At 42.9% G+C, this 18,609-nt stretch overlaps 1 protein-coding gene across 1 annotated transcript in view; it reads right to left on the reverse strand.

The window, feature by feature from the left end:
* The window catches only part of rabgap1 (RAB GTPase activating protein 1), a 154,774-nt gene that overhangs the window by 127,631 nt on the left and 8,534 nt on the right, over positions 1–18,609 (reverse strand). Inside the window, exons 2-4 of the mRNA XM_080756241.1 lie at positions 13,580–13,834; positions 10,409–10,438; positions 5,800–6,127 (exon numbers count right to left, since the gene is read on the reverse strand). Coding sequence (XP_080612367.1) covers positions 5,800–6,127; positions 10,409–10,438; positions 13,580–13,735 — 514 coding nt within the window. The 5' untranslated portion in view covers positions 13,736–13,834. The remainder of the gene's footprint in view (positions 1–5,799; positions 6,128–10,408; positions 10,439–13,579; positions 13,835–18,609) is intronic.

Raw genomic sequence — 18,609 nt, forward strand, 5'->3', positions numbered from 1 at the left:
TATTAACAGTTTGCTGAATTACAGTACATTTCAAGCACAAACTCAATACAAAGACTGTTAACTGTGAGTGGACGACCCAATTAAACGTTACACTTGTTTACAAGAAGGTCCACCATGTTCAATTCATCAAAACATTTAGAGACGTAGTACACTTCCATATAGTCAAAGAACAGAACAGGAATTCATCATAAAGGAAGCAAAAAGGGAAAAGAAACATATACAGTGAGGGGAAATGGGGGGGGGGGATTCAGATTTTACGGGGGCCAGTTTCGAATTGCAGCCGTCCGTAGGTGCCCTTTGAGAGCGGTTTTGAAGGAGTCAAGGGATTAACATGTCTTAATGACTGTTGGTAGGACGTTCCAAATTTTGGGAGCATAGGAGCGAAAATCTGAGTTGTACATGGTTTGTTGCACTCCCTCTGGTGTTGTGGGTGTGGACTTCGTTAACATTAAGGAAGTATTTAGACAGGTACATGGGTATCTTGGTGGTGTATCGAATCTTGTGGACCAGACCCATTGCAAGATGCTGTACTCTGTCGTCGACCCTAAGCCATTCCGGCCTGTCAAAGTGGGCAGGGGTGAGGTGGGTTCGGGGGGTGAGGCCAAGTAGGAGCCTGACCAGTTTGTTTTGGGAGGTCTGGACTTAGAGTATATATGAATAGAGAGGGCACTCAGAGGAAACCCTGAGGCGAGGCGAAATGGACATAGTGGCCGAATGAAGGTATTGCAGCCTGGCCCCAAACACATGAACGCGCTGGTCCGTTGACTATCATTGTGCACGTTCACGACGGCAGCACACTTGTGCGCGTTCGTGCACGTTCAACGGCAGCGCGTTCATGTGTTTGGGGAAAATCCATCCCAGAATGCACTCTGTTGGAAGGAGAACTCGGATGCCCTCTCTATTCATATACACTCTAAGGGTCTGGAGCCTTGTTTTAGGGCCTTTGAGGTGCTGGCTAGTAGCTAGCTAGTTTCTTGAGAAATATGTGGTCGTAGTGGCCACTTCTGTCATTTAAAAATATGTTTTTTCAGCGATTTTCTTAGTTTTAAGAGTAACTGTCCCAATCTCTCTCCCCACTTTCTGTCAGTTCTTCTGTCCTATAAAATAAAATGCACGAAAGCCCAAAAATAAACCTTAACCCATTTTGGGCGGGAACCCCTTTTGGTGTTATCATCACGTTATGCTTTAGCTATTGAAAAATAGCAGATCTACAAGCTCATAGCGCGACACCGAGTGGCGCGCTACGAGCTTGTAGGTCTGCTATTTAAAAAGAAATGCCTCAAATCTTTGAATATATACAGGGGTGCACACTATTTATTTTGGGCTAGTACTCAAGGGAGCACCTGCCCATGTAGTTTGGTGCGCACAGCGGGGGGGGGGCAGATGCAACTGATGCAAAGCTACACTAGTACACCCAAGTCACAGACAGTGTCGTCGTTAAGCAGCAGTATATCCCACTGGCAGCACCTGTCCGTTTATCTCTAGCACAACGACAAACGTCCAACACATAATATACAATGAATTACTCACCTAATGCTGCCTGCAGGTTCCACGTTTAATTCCAGCGCGTGTAACCTACATTGTCTAAGGTGCTCTTTACACGAGGATGGTGTTCATAAAAAACGGCAAAATAAAGTATCGTTTGCTGCTGTAATTTAGACGAGAACCGTGTTCACAGGAGGTGAAAACGCAACGAAGTGAAACCACCTCCCAGAGTGGAAATCTTTTAGAACGCCGTTTCCTATGGTCTCCATATAAACAGGCAAAACGGTGGATACGCAAAAATTGTGACATCATGGCTTACGTCAGCTCTGGTCGGCTCACCCGTGTCCTACGTTTTTACATGGTGTCATAGGCATGCGTCAGTTGCTAGGGGAAACGAACAACAACAACCATGTCGGATAGTCTGGTTTGCTGGAGGTGTGATGAGGACGCGACGTTTGTTTACTTTCTGTGTAGAAGAAGAACGGAAGTAGTTCTACGCATGCGTGACTTATGTCTATGGTTTATATATGCGCTGCGTCACACGGACCCCACAAGGACACGCGCCACCTAGCGACCTGGCATATATATGCATGCACTTTGTAGCGTTTTCATTCAAGTGTGCGTTCTCATGTAAATGGTCCAAAAAAATGAGAACGCAACGGGACTTTGTCGTGTTATATGGAGATGGTCGCCGTCTAAAAGAGGCCTAAGACTCTAAGTGACCGTTTTCATGTTGTAAACATGGTCGCTAACGTGGTTTAGCGACAAGCCCTTTGACAGCTCATCCATCGTAGCTTGTTTACAAGTGAAACGGACTTCCTGTGCAGAAACTGCCTCATCAAAATAAGAGCCACTTGTAATGATTAGTCAACACACTAGTTTTATTTAACCCATTCTGGGCGGGAACCCCTATTGGTATCTTACCCCCTCAGGCCGGACACCCATATTTGGGTTCTGTACAGTATGTACAGTATTCAAAAATGTAATTTTTTTAATGCTGCTATATAAATATTTGAAGTTTTTTCGAAACCTTAGGTCAGGATTTAGAGGCGTTTTTAGAATCGGCCTTAGGCCTAAATGGGTTAAGTAATAATAATTTAAGTAGTTTATTTAAGTAGTATTAATAATAATTTATCTAAGTCTACTTACAGGACGTTAACATCTCATTTGAGTTCCTTTTGAATGCCTGTCAGCATTCTCTAAATGCCTGTCTCTCGGCTGGTGCGCAAATGCGCCTCCATGCCTTTGATCTACCGCGCGCCGTACGTTTTCACGACGCATGCGCACTGGCACACCACTTGTGTGTGCACCCCTGAATATATATTCTTTCAGAGTGAACGTTTTTAACTCAAATCTTCGCTTCTAGGGGGGATCCTTGACATGGAAATTGAGCACCTCTGACATACTGTAGAAACATAGGTATTTCAGAGGGGAAAAAAATCGACGTCAGGCCTAATAAATGGGTTAAGAAATACAGATGAATAGGCCCTAAACAATCCTCCTGCCTGATGCAGAACGTGGAGAGAGTAGCAAGGCTATAGTTCTGACATCAGCACTAAACACAGGTCACGTTACAGAGGAGAGGGAAAGGAGAACGCTTGTATCGTGTTTTGAGGAAATCTGCTAGATGATATAAAATGCCCAATGCTAATGTTAACCCATTTAGAAAAAAAAATATGCCTTCTGAATCATGACAGTTTTCTGAAATACCTATGTTTATATATCAGTGGTGCTCAATATTTCATGTCAAGGATCCCCAGAATTGTCCCATCTGAAAATATGTAGTTCCAGGAACGCGCCCGGAAGCAAAGATTTTAGTTAAAAACGTTCGCTCTGAAAGAGTATATTCAAGGATTTGTGCCACATTTTCACGATTTTTCAAAAATAGCAGACCTACAAGCTCTGCGCTATGAGCTTGTAGATCTGCTATTTTTCAATAGGTAAAGTATAATGTAATGCTTGAAACACCAAAACTGGTTCCCGCCTCAAAATGCGGTTAACTGATGCACATTGATAAATTATTTCCTTCCTTTAAGGTTTTCCAACCCCTATACTGTAATACTTGGTTAAACGGGGGTCACCCTCCTTTTTTGTTTCAATTTTCACCAAGTATAGGAGTAGATAAGATGGGCTATTTTCACCAAAAAAAGAATTGCATTTAGCTTTCACTGTAGAAGCGCAATCAATCGACCCTGTGGGGCCACCGTAACGTATTCTGTTATGTTTTGTAAAAGGCAAGAGTTAAATGGGGGGGGGGGGGGGGGTCCGTAGACTAATGCATGTCAAACTGGGGGGGGGGTCCTTGAAATTAAACGGGTTGAGAACAGGGCTTGACGCTTAGCATTTTTCCAAGTAGCACGTGTGCGCCTAAGTTGAAAAATCTAGTAGCACACAAATTATTTTAGGAGCACCATGAAAAATGATGTATTTTTAAGGGGCGCTAGCCCCTCCTATATACAGCCTTTGTCCCCACACATCTCAAAATGAGCCATTGACAATCAACAGAGAAATTACGTCAAAATTCTGCTAAATATGACATAAATTAAACGCCATTGACATTGAAGGGAAAATGTATGTCATATGTAAACGAGCAAATCAGCTAACCAATCACAGGCAACAGGCATTCTGATTGGCCAGTATGAGATGATATCTGATGATGACGTATGATGACAAGAGCGCCCCTCACTTCACATGGGTGTGATTCTTTTAATGAAGTGATATGAGGTAGGGGTGGAAAATAATGTCAAAATATTATATCACTATCTTTTCAGCAATTATCACAAAATAGTGATATTCATCATGATATCATTGTTATGTTTGTTTTCATATAATCTATATAATCAATTTGTTTTATGCTAATACTTTGTAGATAGATCGATAGTAGCTCTGTTCCATACCTCTAAAACGTGCAACACATTAGAGCTATGGACCAGAGCTAGATAGATAATAAGTTGCTCATGGATGGATAGACAGGCTATCCGTTTTTATCCTGCTGTTCTATCATGTTAGTGTGACATTCAGACAGTGCAGAGGCTGCTCGATGGTGAATTAGTATTGTAACATTCTCCTTGGCTTTGACTGACTGATATTAATACGGTAATCCAGCCAGTTCGGTCATTTGCATTATCATTTATGCTGGGCACACACTTTTGTAAGCAAACGCTAAACAAGGGTTGTTTTTGATAAACATCAATCCGTCCACTCCATGTGTGTGTGTGCGCACGCGTGCGTGCACGGCTGCACGCTGTTTCACCCGCGTTTGGTTAAAAGTAAGTTACGTTTGAACTTTGAACATTACAAACAAACTTTGCAAATAACGTGTCGGGGTCCAAGCAATTCCTTCTGAATCTGTGCGATCATGCTAATGCTATCCCGCTGAGTTCGCTCTGACTTCTTTAGCAAGCAGTGACAGGGAAAAGCACGGAGCAGCAACACAGGGAGGGGAGGGGCGGTGGGAGCAAAGGGAACAGATCTTCAAATGAACACCGCATTGAGCCTCGACAGAGTCGACACGTTGTTAGCTTGTAGCTCTTCTCTTTTTGGCGAACGACACCGCCGTTCAGAAATATAAATGTAGGTATAGAACCACGACTATAGAATGTGCACTTGCTGTAGACAGAGACTTGTCTTTATCACGATTGAATGGTCAAATCCTGTAGTCGCACCTGTGCTACAAATTTAATTTTACAACTCGCACGGTGATATTTTTAGTCGCAAATGCGAGTACCTAGTCGCACTGTCGAGCCCTGGTTGAGAATCACTGCTAGAGCTGTGAAAAAGAAAATGCTGCCACCACACCACCACTCACATCACACCAGTGTTGTTTTTGGCAGTACATTTTGACTTTAGTTTTAGTCTTGAATAGTTTTCATTTAGTTTCAGTCACGTTTTAGTCACCTGGAATGTTTCAGTGTCAGTCTAGTTTTAGTCGACTAAAAATCATAAGATTGTAGTCGACTGAATCTGCAGTTGTTTCAGTCGAACAAAACGTATTTAGGCGGGGCCTTGATGCCGTCGTAACGGCTGCTATTTTCAGCATGCAACCAAAACGACTGGATCTCTCGTCCACTATAGTCCCTTCCTAACATTTCAGTCTAGTTTTCATTTGCTGACGAAACGGTCGGTATGTCTAGTCTTGTCGTTTTAGTCGTCGTAGCTCAGTTTTCATTTCAGTTTCCATCTAGTTTTCGCCAGTGGGAAAATAAATGGTAGTCGACGAACATTCCCCATCCTATACAGTTTCAGTCGACGAAGACACCGCCGCACCACACTACCCACAAGTCACCACACCACACACACACACACACAGCTCACCTCGGTACGACCTCTCGTTCGACTCGCTCTCCTGGGCCGTCTGGACGGGCAGCACCATGTCCAGTTTGGGCGGTGGCGGTGGCGGCGGCGTGCTCAGAGGGTCCGTGCCGGGCGGCACGGCACACGACGCTGCACTGGAAGAAAGGCCGCGGTGGTCCCCCCCTCCTCCCCCTCCTCCTCCCCCTGCACCGCTGAGATGGTCCGGTCCTCCCGCGGCTGGTCCCGCCCCCGGCGGCGGTGCCCCCCCACCACCGCTGGCTACCGACGGGTCCATCAGCACGTCCTCCAGCTCTCGCTGCAGCTGCTGCTCACTGCCGTTCCCCACGATCTGACGCACGCACACACACGGACGCACACGCACACGCACACACACACACACACACACACACACGCGGACGCACGCACGCACGCACACCAGTGGTGGAAAAAGTACTCAATTGTTTTACTTAAGTAAAATGTACCAACACTGCCATTTTAGGACCACTTTGTTACGAGTAAAAGTTAACGGAATTGAAATTGAAAATGTGCTTGAGGGAAAGTGCAAAGGCGTCGGCGTCAAAATGTACTTAAAGCACTGAAAGTAAAAAAAAAGTACTCATTGTGCAGAATGTGCCATTTCACTAGTTCAAAATGTGTACGATATCTCTTGAAAATAGCAGATCTGCAAGCTCACAATGCGACGCATTGTGAGCTTGTAGATCGGCTATTTTCAAACGGCCGAAATGCATAGGGTTGTTAAGTGGTTAATGTATGTTTTCTAATAACATTTTAAATCTCCAAAGTAACTAGTAACTAAGGTTTTCAAATAATTGTAGTGGAGTAAAAGTAAACATTTTGCCTCCGAGATGTAGTGCAGTAGAAGTAAAAGTTTTGGGAATTGGAAATACTCAAGTAAAGCACAAACACCTCAAAATTGTACTTAAGTAAAAGTACTTAGTTACTTTCCACCACTGACACACACACACACACACACGTATGTAAAACAAGGCATTATGTGCACGACGACGCATGTAGGGGGTCACTGACATTTGCACGCACACACACACAAACTAAGAAAAGTAATAGGAACATTATTGACAAGTGAAAACACACACAAACACGTTAAATTAACAGCATACACACACACACACACACACACACGGTAGACTTAATAATCCAAGATCACTAGCCTACCTTTAATCAGCTACAGTGATTGACATAATGGTGATTTTACGGCAGCTCTACATCAAATGCAGTATTATATTATATATATATAACATATTATATATTATATTATATTACTATATATATAATGTACACAGATTTGAGATTTCACCAAGTGAAAGTACATTGCAGCCGTGTCAATCATCAAAAGCTGGGCTGTTTGTAGAAGAGTTAAAAAACATCCATAGCCTTTATTGCACAGGTGTTTAAGAGAAAGGGGTTATTATGTGAGGAAATAGTAGTGATTAATTAGGAAAAGTGGAAGTGATTTCATGTTCTATGCCCGGGCTGCAGCTCGTATCCTAAACTACCCCTGGCTGCAATCAATCAAGCAATCTTAAGGGTCGATTAACCAACAAGCCATATTATATATAAAAGACGGCAAAGCCTAATTCCTCCCGCCTGCTTTCAGCCTGGCTTGAGGCAGGAAACCGGCAGACTCAACCTGCAGAGGGCACCAAAGAGGCAACAAGCTGCACAGAAGGAACTACTCTAGCATGGAAATAGATTCTCTACCCTTTTGGCACATGATGTGATGTCAGTCCCTCCATGGCTGGTTCCATGTGATCCCTCCATGGTCGTTTACACTGCAGTGGTTCCCAAAGTGGGGTCCGCGACGCATATAGCCAGGGGGTCCGCGAAATATAAATAAATATTATTATTTTTTCGCCAGTGGATTATGGTATGTGTGATATGTGAGCTTACCATAATCACAGTAATCCTTAATCATATCCCGTCATTCAAGGTTTGGATAGAAATGACACGGACTCCATGCATGTCACTTTCTGTTAGGAGCGCTGCAGAGGCTGAGGGCTGTATTTTGCGTGTCTTAAGTACCAGGTCTTATTCCCTAACTTGAGTAGAGAAATCACGCCTCCAGGTCTTCAGTTTACTCAAGTTAGGGAACAAGACCTGGTACTTAAGACACGCAAAATACAGCCCTTGAGTGTCTGTCACTGTGACCAGCTGACGGTCGTCGGCGCTTAATTGATAAATCGAGGAAGGCAATTATGCTTCTGCACCGTCAGTCAAGTATAGGTCTACATTTCTCTAAGATGGCATCTTAAGTGCATGTCGTGAAAATGTGTTTTTGTGACTTTGTGTGACTTTGATTTGAAATGTTGCAATACAAATAGTTCCAATGGCATCTAAATGTAAGGTTTCAAGCATTATGAGTTATGCTTTAGCTATTTTTGAAAAAACTGAAAAACGGTCGAGGGCACGCTCGTTAGCCGAGCCAGAGCCTCGATGTTGCCTTTCCGATTGTTCAGACTGGTATGAGTTATTGTAAGACTTATCCGTTTTTTCTTCCTGTTCTAAATTGGCGGATGCCAGGAAGTGCCACGTGTTCATCCAGTTTGCCTTTTGTCAGACAGACAGACAGACAGACAGACAGACAGACAGACAGACAGACAGACAGACAGACAGACAGACAGACAGACAGACAACATACCCCCGGTTTATATTGTAAAATCAATGCTATGTTTACTCTGAGAGTGTACAAATGGAACCAAATGGACGTGCGTGCGTGCAGCAATCGTGTATGTGCATGTGAGCCTATAGCGTGCAATGTGTATCAGGCTGTGATAGTATAGAAACAATGCGTGTGTGCGTGTGTGCGTGCGTGTGACGTGCGTGCGTGCGCGTGCGCGCGCGTGCGGTGCAAGGGATACATTAAGCTATAGACTTCTGTCTGCAATCTCTGGATACTTACTACTGTATATTAAAAATGGGGTTAGTTCTCCCCCAATCGCTCCTGAAAAGTAGCTTTTTGATATTTCTAAAAAAAAATAATATCGAAATGCCGTAACGACGTAATTTGCTAGTTCCAATTTAAAAAGGAACTTAAAAAGATGTTTCCTTCCTACTAGTTGTAAACTTGTAAACAACGAGTCCACATACTGGAAAGAATGAACATTCTGTTTCAAAAGCTCCGGGGAGGCCTTTGTTGAACTTTTGCATGTCAAGGACCCCCAAAATTGACCCTAATTAGCCCCGCGGACACACCCATTTGAAGAGATAATGGCAGGGACCCCCCCCCCATAAGAGAAGATTTGTACGGCTCTAGCAGTGATTCTCAACTCGTTTCATTTCAAGGACCCCCAGTTTGACCTGCATTAGTCTACGGACCCCCCATTTAACACATTTTGGGCGGGAACCCCTTTTGGTTGTTAGCATTATGTTATGCTTTAGCTATTTAAAAATAGCAGATCTACAAGCTCATAGCGCTCCCACCGAGTGGCGCGCTACGAGCTTGTAGGTCTGCTATTTTTGAAAAATCGAAGAACGACTGATGTAGAAGAACATTTTTAGAATCTGATCTCAGGTCAGAATGGAAAACTGTCAGGATGTAGAAGACATTTTTTTAGAATCTGATCTCAGGTCAGAATGGATTAATGGCATTTCTATCTCTGGGACCCTCGATTTATATTGTAAAATCAATGTTACAGACCCATAAGGGTCCATTTGGTTACATTTGTACACTCTCAGGGTTACAGACCCATAAGGGTCCATTTGGTTACATTTGTACACTCTCAGGGTTACAGACCCATAAGGGTCCATTTGGTTACATTTGTACACTCTTAGAGTTACAGACCCATAAGGGTCCATTTGGTTACATTTGTACACTCTCAGGGTTACAGACCCATAAGGGTCCATTTGGTTCCAAACCCCCTGGAACTCCCTCAAGGACCCCGGGGCCCCACTTTGGGAACCACTGCACGGCTACACTACTGTGAAAAAGGTCTATTACTATAGGATCACAGAGACAACAGACTACAGTGGGGCTATTAGCGACGGGGCCAATCAACAGACTGCAATGGGGCTATAATAGAGACGGGCCAATCACTCAACACAGCCAATCAAAAAATACAAAAAAAGGGGCACAAATCACAGACAGAATCACCACGGCGTATCACGTCACAGACAAAGCGAGAACAGAGCTATATAAGAGACAATGAAGGGAGAGGAAAAGGAACCCAGTAAAAGCCTGAGTTATATAAGCCAGATTTATACTTTGTCGTATACCACACAGCGTGGTGAGCGCGCTGCCTTTTCGTGGTATAAATCTGTACATTTTCCGGGCCAGTGCGACAGAGTATATGAATTGAGCGTTGTTGTGCGACTCGTTTCGGCGTGAATGACTGACGCTTCAAAGGGGACACGATGCAACTGTCCGTTTCTCACTTCAAAGTCAGTTATTTAGGCTGGACGAGACCTCAGTGCAACAGCGTTTAAATAAGGCTTTTAAGAGAGACAGAGCGAGAAGGAGAAGGAGAGGGAGGGAGAGAGAGAAAGAGAGAGAGAGGGAGAGAGAGAGAGAGAGAGAGAGAGAGAGAGAGGGAGAGAGAGAGAGAGAGAGAGAGAGAGAGAGAGAGAGAGAGAGAGAGAGAGAGAACAGACTGACCTTAAAGCTGACCCCTTCCTCAGAAATCACCTGCATAACAAACAACAAAGTTTAGACACACTGACCGCTCGCTGGACTGGACTGCACTGGACTGGACTGGAGGGTGAGGAAATGTGGACTGGATGCACTGGACTGGAGGGTGAGGAAATGTGCAGCGAATGTGCTTTTTATGAGAACCAAAGTATGATGTCTGAGAGTGGCCATAATATCATGTCAGTGAATGGGGTGGTTCATTCACCACGACGTCATGCCGTACACAGGAAGAATGAATGAAATGTCTATGTTCCTATAATGGAAGTCGCATTAAAGTGGCTACGCTTTAGCTACAGTATATACAAACAAACCGTCTCCTGTCATCCCGTCTATACAGAATGACCAATGTACAGTATGTGTGATCAATATTCTTATTCGTTTTCTGAAAAGTATAACGGATTGAAACACATTTCAGTATGAGTTTTTTTTTTTTTTTTTTTTTTTCTTTTGCACTGCAATTTGAAATTGCCACAACTTTTAATCTCCTGGTGCCAGCCATCGACTGGCAGCTTCCAACAGTCACAGACTCTGAAATTAACTCCCCAACAGATATGAATGGTGTGGTCAAATGGACACTATATGAGCATGTGAGCTACTGTATCTATAGTTAAAGGAAATGTGAGAACATTTAGAACTTGTAAAAGAACATGGGTGTACAAAACTGTGAGGAGAGGAGGAGAGGAGAGGAGAGGAGAGGAGAGGAGAGGAGAGGAGAGGAGAGGAGAGGAGAGGAGAGGAGAGGAGAGGAGAGGAGAGGAGAGGGAATCCGTTAGGGACTGGCACAGGATAAAGGCTAGTAAATGCGTCTCCACTCACTCGTTATGAAAAGGCAAATCTGCGCCACTCAAAACTCTTTTTCTCTGACAAGGGGTTGATGCCACCGACTACGAGGACATACTGTAAAATCACCCAAAACTAATTGTTTAAGCGATAGCGCCCAAGAGGGAGTGCTTTATTGCAAATCAAATCCCAGCTCTGTCAAAGGCATGATCTAAAAGACAAAACATACAACATTAAGTGTTGTAAATAATGCTTTTATACGAGCGTTTTTTTTCTTTAAATACATAATCTAATTCATAGTGTGAATTAAACACAGAGATATCCCATTTGACTTGAATAAAATGGTTTTTTTTATTTTTGCCCTGTGTTTACATGCATTGCTAAGCAACTCTGAGCTATTATGCTATGGCAAACAATGCATGGCTCACTGCCAATCTTGTTCCAGAATCAACTCTTTCATAATGAGCAATATCTTCTAACAGATAACAGCACCGAGCATAATTGACATAGCAATAATCTGACTGGTGCTGGTGGTTTAAAAAATAAATAAACCACAACTCGCTTTCTTTGACGATGAAACAATAATATCTTTCTTTATATCTCCATCAAAATCATAGCTGCCTCCCGGGCCGGCCCTTACAAAATATGTACATGTTATAAACGATGGAAAACAATTCTGCACCCAATATTTGGAAGGCAGGAGTCCCTCAAGGCTCTCTACTAGTAGCATCTCTGTTTCTGCTCTAAATGATTAAATATCTTTGCTGGAAATAGCCACTCTATAAGCTCACAATGTGTCAAAAATGCGTCGCATTGCAACGCATTGTGAGCTTGTGCATTTGGGTATTGTCTGAAGTTCAGACACGGATGTCAATGAAACTCAGTTGAGTGAATAAGTGTGAAAGGCAAAGTATAAAAAAGGGTTGAGTGTAGGACGAATGAATTGAGTGAACAGAAAACGTTATTTGTGATACAAAACAAGCGGTGTGTCAACTTTTAACACCATTTCTGATGAGACGTTTTCAGCTGAGCAAGATTAAAACAAAGACTTAAAGCTGCTATAAGCAATAACATGTCAACATTTTAGTTATTTCGACCGGGTTTTTTTTTCGACATTTTCTTTGGGAGCATTGCTGGCTGTCTGAATACCAAAAAATACAAAAATGAATAAGTCATTCAAATTTGACATATTATTGCTTATAGCAGCTTTAAGGACCATAACAGTCGTCTGGTAAGGAAGATTATTCATTCCATTTGGTATGAAAAAGCAATTTACACTTTTACAGATACTTCAAACATGTTATTTTTTGTCAAAACTTACATAATGTAATACATTATCAGGTACAAAATTGATTTGTTAAAGTCTAGGCAAAAAAAAAAGACTGATTTAGGACAAAGAGTTATTTAGCGGTATATACACGTTGCAATCATCCATGAGTAATTAACCATACTGTGATGTTTAGCCAAAATTGAAAATGATTCTGGAGAAAATCAAAGCCAAATAGTGTAAGCTAAATAACAACGCTGTAACAAACAAACTTAAGGACTATACCGGTGTGACACCGGTATAGTCCTTAAGTGAGTATCAAAGGACCTTTTGGTAAACCACAAGTTGTACTTTAGTAATGCACATATCAGAGAAGTAATTACTAAAATAATGGTAGGGATTTAATGTTCCTTATGTTCTAGTTGATTTGCCATATTTGTCATATAGAATCAAGAAAAAACAGGAGGAGGAACAGAAATAAAGATATGAACCGAACTGTGGCCTAAATATTGAGATTTGAACTGAACCATGGATTTGGAGAATCGTTACACCCCCTGTTCAACATCAAATATGTATCTACATTATCGCTATGAATGTCAAGGCAAGGGGGCCCAGGGAACATGCCACGATCTGAAGATCAGCGCTCCCTCCTACCTTTAAAAGTGTGATCATTAGTGCGAAAGAATGCCATTACTGAACTGAACCGTTTGTCTAGTCTCGCGCAGCCAGAGAACTATTCCATAATCTCTGAATGCTCTATAGAGTCATGGACCTATAGCCCCCACGAGCCGAGTAAAGGAAGCTGCCATTCCCGTTCACGAAGATATATTTTAAAATCATTCGATTTTATCGTTTCATTTCCTTTTCTGCTACGAGCTATATAATATGCTTAGACGTTTTCTATTCATGTTAGGATGAATGTGCGCGGCTGTGAAGACGAAACGGAAGTGGCGAGGAGTCTCCACTTCCGCTTTATAGTTTACTCATGACAGCCCTTCCGTTGCCTCCAGACTGTATGCATTTGGAAGTGTGCGAGAGAGGCGGCGGTCCGGCAACGCGCGACTGTTTGGTCCATCAGCCCCCTTCCTTACCTTCAGTCCCGTCTTCTCGTCGTCGCTGCCGTTGTTAGCGGACGAGGAGGGTGTGTCGTCCCCCAGCCGAGAGACCAGCACAAAGTCCTCGCTGTTGAGGGTGGACACGGAGTCCGAGGACACGCTGATCTTCCCCACTGAGCCCTTGTCGTCCATGGCTGGCTGCTGCTGCTAAGCCCAGCCACACGGCTCATGAATGGAGGACAGGAGGAGGAGGAGATGGTGGTAGGGGGGGGAGGTGATGAGCAAAATCACCTATAGGAGAGGGGGGAAAAAACAATTGAAAGGAATGATGAGATGAGATTCGCGAAAAAGCATTTTGAAGCCACTGCTAGGCGACGATGTTGTGAAGTCCCACTAAGTTAGTTAAAAGTGCAAGTTCAGGGAAAAGCAAATCTCTACATTTAGGCTAGCTTGTACAAAGTAATATCTAAGCTTTAAATTAAAGGAAAGTAAGATACGACCGCTGCGTTTTCCAGGGTTTATATTCTTTAATCCATGTTTTGATCCGATCGAATCGTTAGCTGCCGCTCGTTAGCATAACAGTCAAAGTGGGACAGTGGCCGCGGCCATTTTGAAGATGCGCGCGCATATCCACTCGCACTCTATGTGCTGCTTCCAATGGCCTGTATCTCCGAATCGGAGCAATGAATGTCTTTTCTGGTGAAAACAAGGTTTTTCACCGGCCGACAGCCGGTCTACAAGCCGATCTACAAGCTTATAGCGCGGCACTGAGCTTGTAGGTCTGCTCTTTTAGAAAAATCGTGAAAATGCGGCACAAATCTTTGAATATATATTATTTCAGAGCGAACGTTTTAAACTCAAATCTTTTCTTCTGAGGGGTTCCTGGAATAACATATTTTCAGATGGGGGGGGGGGGGGGGGGTCGGCGGCAAATTTATATATAATTCTGGGGGTCCTTGACGTGAAAATGTTTGCGAACGACTGACATAGAAACATAAGACTTTTCAAAAAACTTGTCAGGATTCAGAAGACTTTTATAGAATCCTTTCCCAGGTCAAAAATGGGTTGATAAGGTCTGAGATTATAGCCAATTCTCATGGTGAAAACCGGCTCCTTCGGGCCATGAAATAACAACTGGAGAAGGAAGGGAGGAGGAGGTTGCCTTTGTGTGTGTATCACACAGGAAGGCGCAACAGAAGGTTCTGGCAGAGGTTCAACAGGAGTCCAGAACAGGCTATTTATGGATATCTCCCCTCCTCCTTCACATTTTCACTCCTTCTTCGTCGCTTTTCTTGTCCTCAGCACCCCTTCTTCATCTCCCTGGCCTCATAATGTCTCATTTTAATTGTGCTTCAACCCATTTAGACCCAAGTTTGGATTCTATAAAGTCTTCTAAAACATGACAGTTTTCCTGAAAAAAACTCATGTTTCTATATCAGTGGTGATGCTCAATATTTCATGTCAAGCACCCCCAAAAAGTATATGTAATTGGCCGTCGACGCCCATCTAAGAATCTGTTGTTCCAGGGACCCCCCACCCCCCCCCCAGAAGCAAAGATTTGAGTTCAAAACGTTCGCTCTGAAAGAATATAATCAAAGATTTGCGCCACATTTTCACGATTCTTCGAAAATAGCAGACCTGCAAGTTCATAGCTATGAGCTATGAGCTTGTAGAACTGCTATTTTTCAACAGCTAAAGCATAGCCTAATGCTTAAAACACGAAACGGGGGTTCCCGCCCCAAAATGGGTTAATTATGCTTTAAGTAGCATTTGACGTGTCAAACTAGGGGGTTATTCATCATGATTCTGAATCCATTGCAAGCATTAGTTTTGCCCAAAAACTCCTTGGGCTGAAAACGGCCATATAGCCACTTGCCTTTAATGTGCCCAAAATGTGCTGACGTCGGCACATGTCTGACGACGCCATGGCCGTTTTTAGCCCGAGGAGTGTTTTTTTTCTCTCGTGCAAAACGAATGCTTGCGATGGATTCTGAAGCATGAATAATAACCCGCCTAGTTTGACACGTCACGTGCAACTTAAAAGCATCTGGGATGTCAATGGTATAGCCAACTTTCAAACACTGAATTTCACCATGATTCACAATTTCTAATGTGTTATTTGGATGACCCCCTAAGGATCATAAACAAAACCTTGAATGGTTTACCTATTGTTAATGTATTTTGGGAGCAATCTTATAGATTGACTGCAGGCCTGTTCCCTGCTCGCCCATCTCTTCCTTCTCAGTGCACAATGGGAAAGCCAAAGGAATAAAATCCAGAGCACAAAAGGCCGAGGCACTATACTGTGATGTACAATGTGGATGATAACACACTGTCTGTCACACTGACCCAAATACGGCCCTCCACTTAATGATGTGACATTTGAATGTTGGCGTTATAATTCATAGGGTACAACACAACCATAGTTTACAAACTAGAATGGGTCACAAATCAACTGTAGTAATACTTAGTTTGCATGTATTGTATTTGCTTCTTTTTTTCCTTTAATTTTTTTTTTTTTGACAATTCACCTATTGTCAAGTCCCGCCCCTGGTTGTGCCCCTTTGGTTTGCCGTTTCGTGGTTGGACAAAAATCCTTTCTCGCCGTCCACTACCATTGATTTTTTTTTTCAGTTGCCTCGTATTGATATTCTGTGCGTTCAATTCCTATTTGAAACTTGGTGTCAGTAAAAAAGGAACATCACGGGTGCAGCATGGTGACTGACTGGGCATATCATGTTTGTTTTTAGTTTTATCCAAAAAATATGTTTTTTACCAATTCAACAACAAGGCGGAACCAGGGCGGAAACAGGGCAGAGCCTGCTGGTTGGTCAGTCAGGGACGAGTCAGAAGTCTGACAAAATGGTGAATTGAGTTTGATAATGTATCTATATGGTTTTCCTTGCTTAGGACTACTGAAAAGGTTCCAATATATATATATATATATATATATATATGCACATGATTAAAGTGAATGGCACGTCGAGTGGCAAATCGAGTGGCAAAGCAACATGCAAAGTGAGTGTAACATTGTTTAATGTTACACTCATGACTCAGGACTTTTCTGTTTGGATGTATGGCCTGTGAAGGCCAGAAAGTAGTTTTCTTTTGCCACTCAGTAGACATTCCTGCATAACTTCCGGGTTTGATGATGATGTCACGCGCATACCCTGTATTATTATTACTTACATTTGCTCTAGTCTGACTACATAGACTTCTATAGAGAATGGGGACAACAAATGGGGACAAGTCCTGGCCCCGGAAGTATAGGCAGAAATGCATTGGACACCAGGCAACAGCCCAGCTTTAATGATCTTAAATCCCTTCATTTCAGATTGTTTTGTAGTAATCGTACAACATAAACATTACAGCTGATTACAACAGATTTGAGCTGCAGGCTTAATGCTAACCAACAAACAAGGATTGATTTGAGCTGCAGGCTTAATGCTAACCTACCAACACAAGGATTGATTTGAGCTGCAGGCTTAATGCTAACCTACCAACAAGGATTGATTTGAGCTGCAGGCTTAATGCTAACCTACCAACACAAGGATTGATTTGAGCTGCAGGCTTAGTGCTAACCTACCAACACAAGGATTGATTTGAGCTGCAGGCTTAATGCTAACCTACCAACACAAGGATTGATTTGAGCTGCAGGCTAAATGCTAACCTACCAACACAAGGATTGGTTTGAGCTGCAGGCTTGATGCTAACCTACCAACACAAGGATTGATTTGAGCTGCAGGCTTGATGCTAACCTACCAACACAAGGATTGATTTGAGCTGTAGGCTTAATGCTAACCTACCAACACAAGGATTGATTTGAGCTGCAGGCTTAATGCTAACCTACCAACAAGGATTGATTTGAGCTGCAGGCTTAATGCTAACCTACCAACACAAGGATTGATTTGAGCTGCAGGCTTAATGCTAACCTACCAACACAAGGATTGATTTGAACTGCAGGATTAATGCTAACCTACCAACACAAGGATTGATTTGAGCTGTAGGCTTAATGCTAACCTACCAACAAGGATTGATTTGAGCTGTAGGCTTAATGCTAACCTACCAACACAAGGATTGATTTGAGCTGTAGGCTTAATGCTAACCTACCAACAAGGATTGATTTGAGCTGTAGGCTAAATGCTAACCTACCAACAAGGATTGATTTGAGCTGTAGGCTTAATGCTAACCTACCAACAAGGATTGATTTGAGCTGCAGGCTTAATGCTAACCTACCAACAAGGATTGATTTGAGCTGCAGGCTTTATGCTAACCTACCAACACAAGGATTGATTTGAGCTGTAGGCTTAATGCTAACCTACCAACACAAGGATTGATTTGAGCTGTAGGCTTAATGCTAACCTACCAACACAAGGATTGATTTGAGCTGCAGACTTAATGCTAACCTACCAACAAGGATTGATTTGAGCTGTAGGCTTAATGCTAACCTACCAACAAGGATTGATTTGAGCTGCAGGCTTAAGGCTAACCTACCAACACAAGGATTGATTTGCGCTGCAGACTCAATGCTAACCTACCAACACAAGGATTGATTTGAGCTGCAGGCTTAATGCTAACCTACCAACAAGGATTGATTTGAGCTGCAGGCTTAATGCTAACCTACCAACACAAGGATTGATTTGAGCTGCAGGCTTAGTGCTAACCTACCAACACAAGGATTGATTTGAGCTGCAGACTTAATGCTAACCTACCAACACAAGGATTGATTTGAGGTGCAGGCTAAATGCTAACCTACCAACACAAGGATTGATTTGAGCTGCAGACTTAATGCTAACCTACCAACAAGGATTGATTTGAGCTGTAGGCTTAATGCTAACCTACCAACAAGGATTGATTTGAGCTGCAGGCTTAAGGCTAACCTACCAACACAAGGATTGATTTGCGCTGCAGACTCAATGCTAACCTACCAACACAAGGATTGATTTGAGCTGTAGGCTTAATGCTAACCTACCAACAAGGATTGATTTGAGCTGCAGGCTTAATGCTAACCTACCAACACAAGGATTGATTTGAGCTGTAGGCTTAATGCTAACCTACCAACAAGG

The sequence above is a fragment of the Protomyctophum bolini genome (assembly GCF_963924005.1).
Source record: "Protomyctophum bolini genome assembly, chromosome: 22".
NCBI classification, from domain to species: Eukaryota; Metazoa; Chordata; class Actinopteri; order Myctophiformes; family Myctophidae; genus Protomyctophum; species Protomyctophum bolini.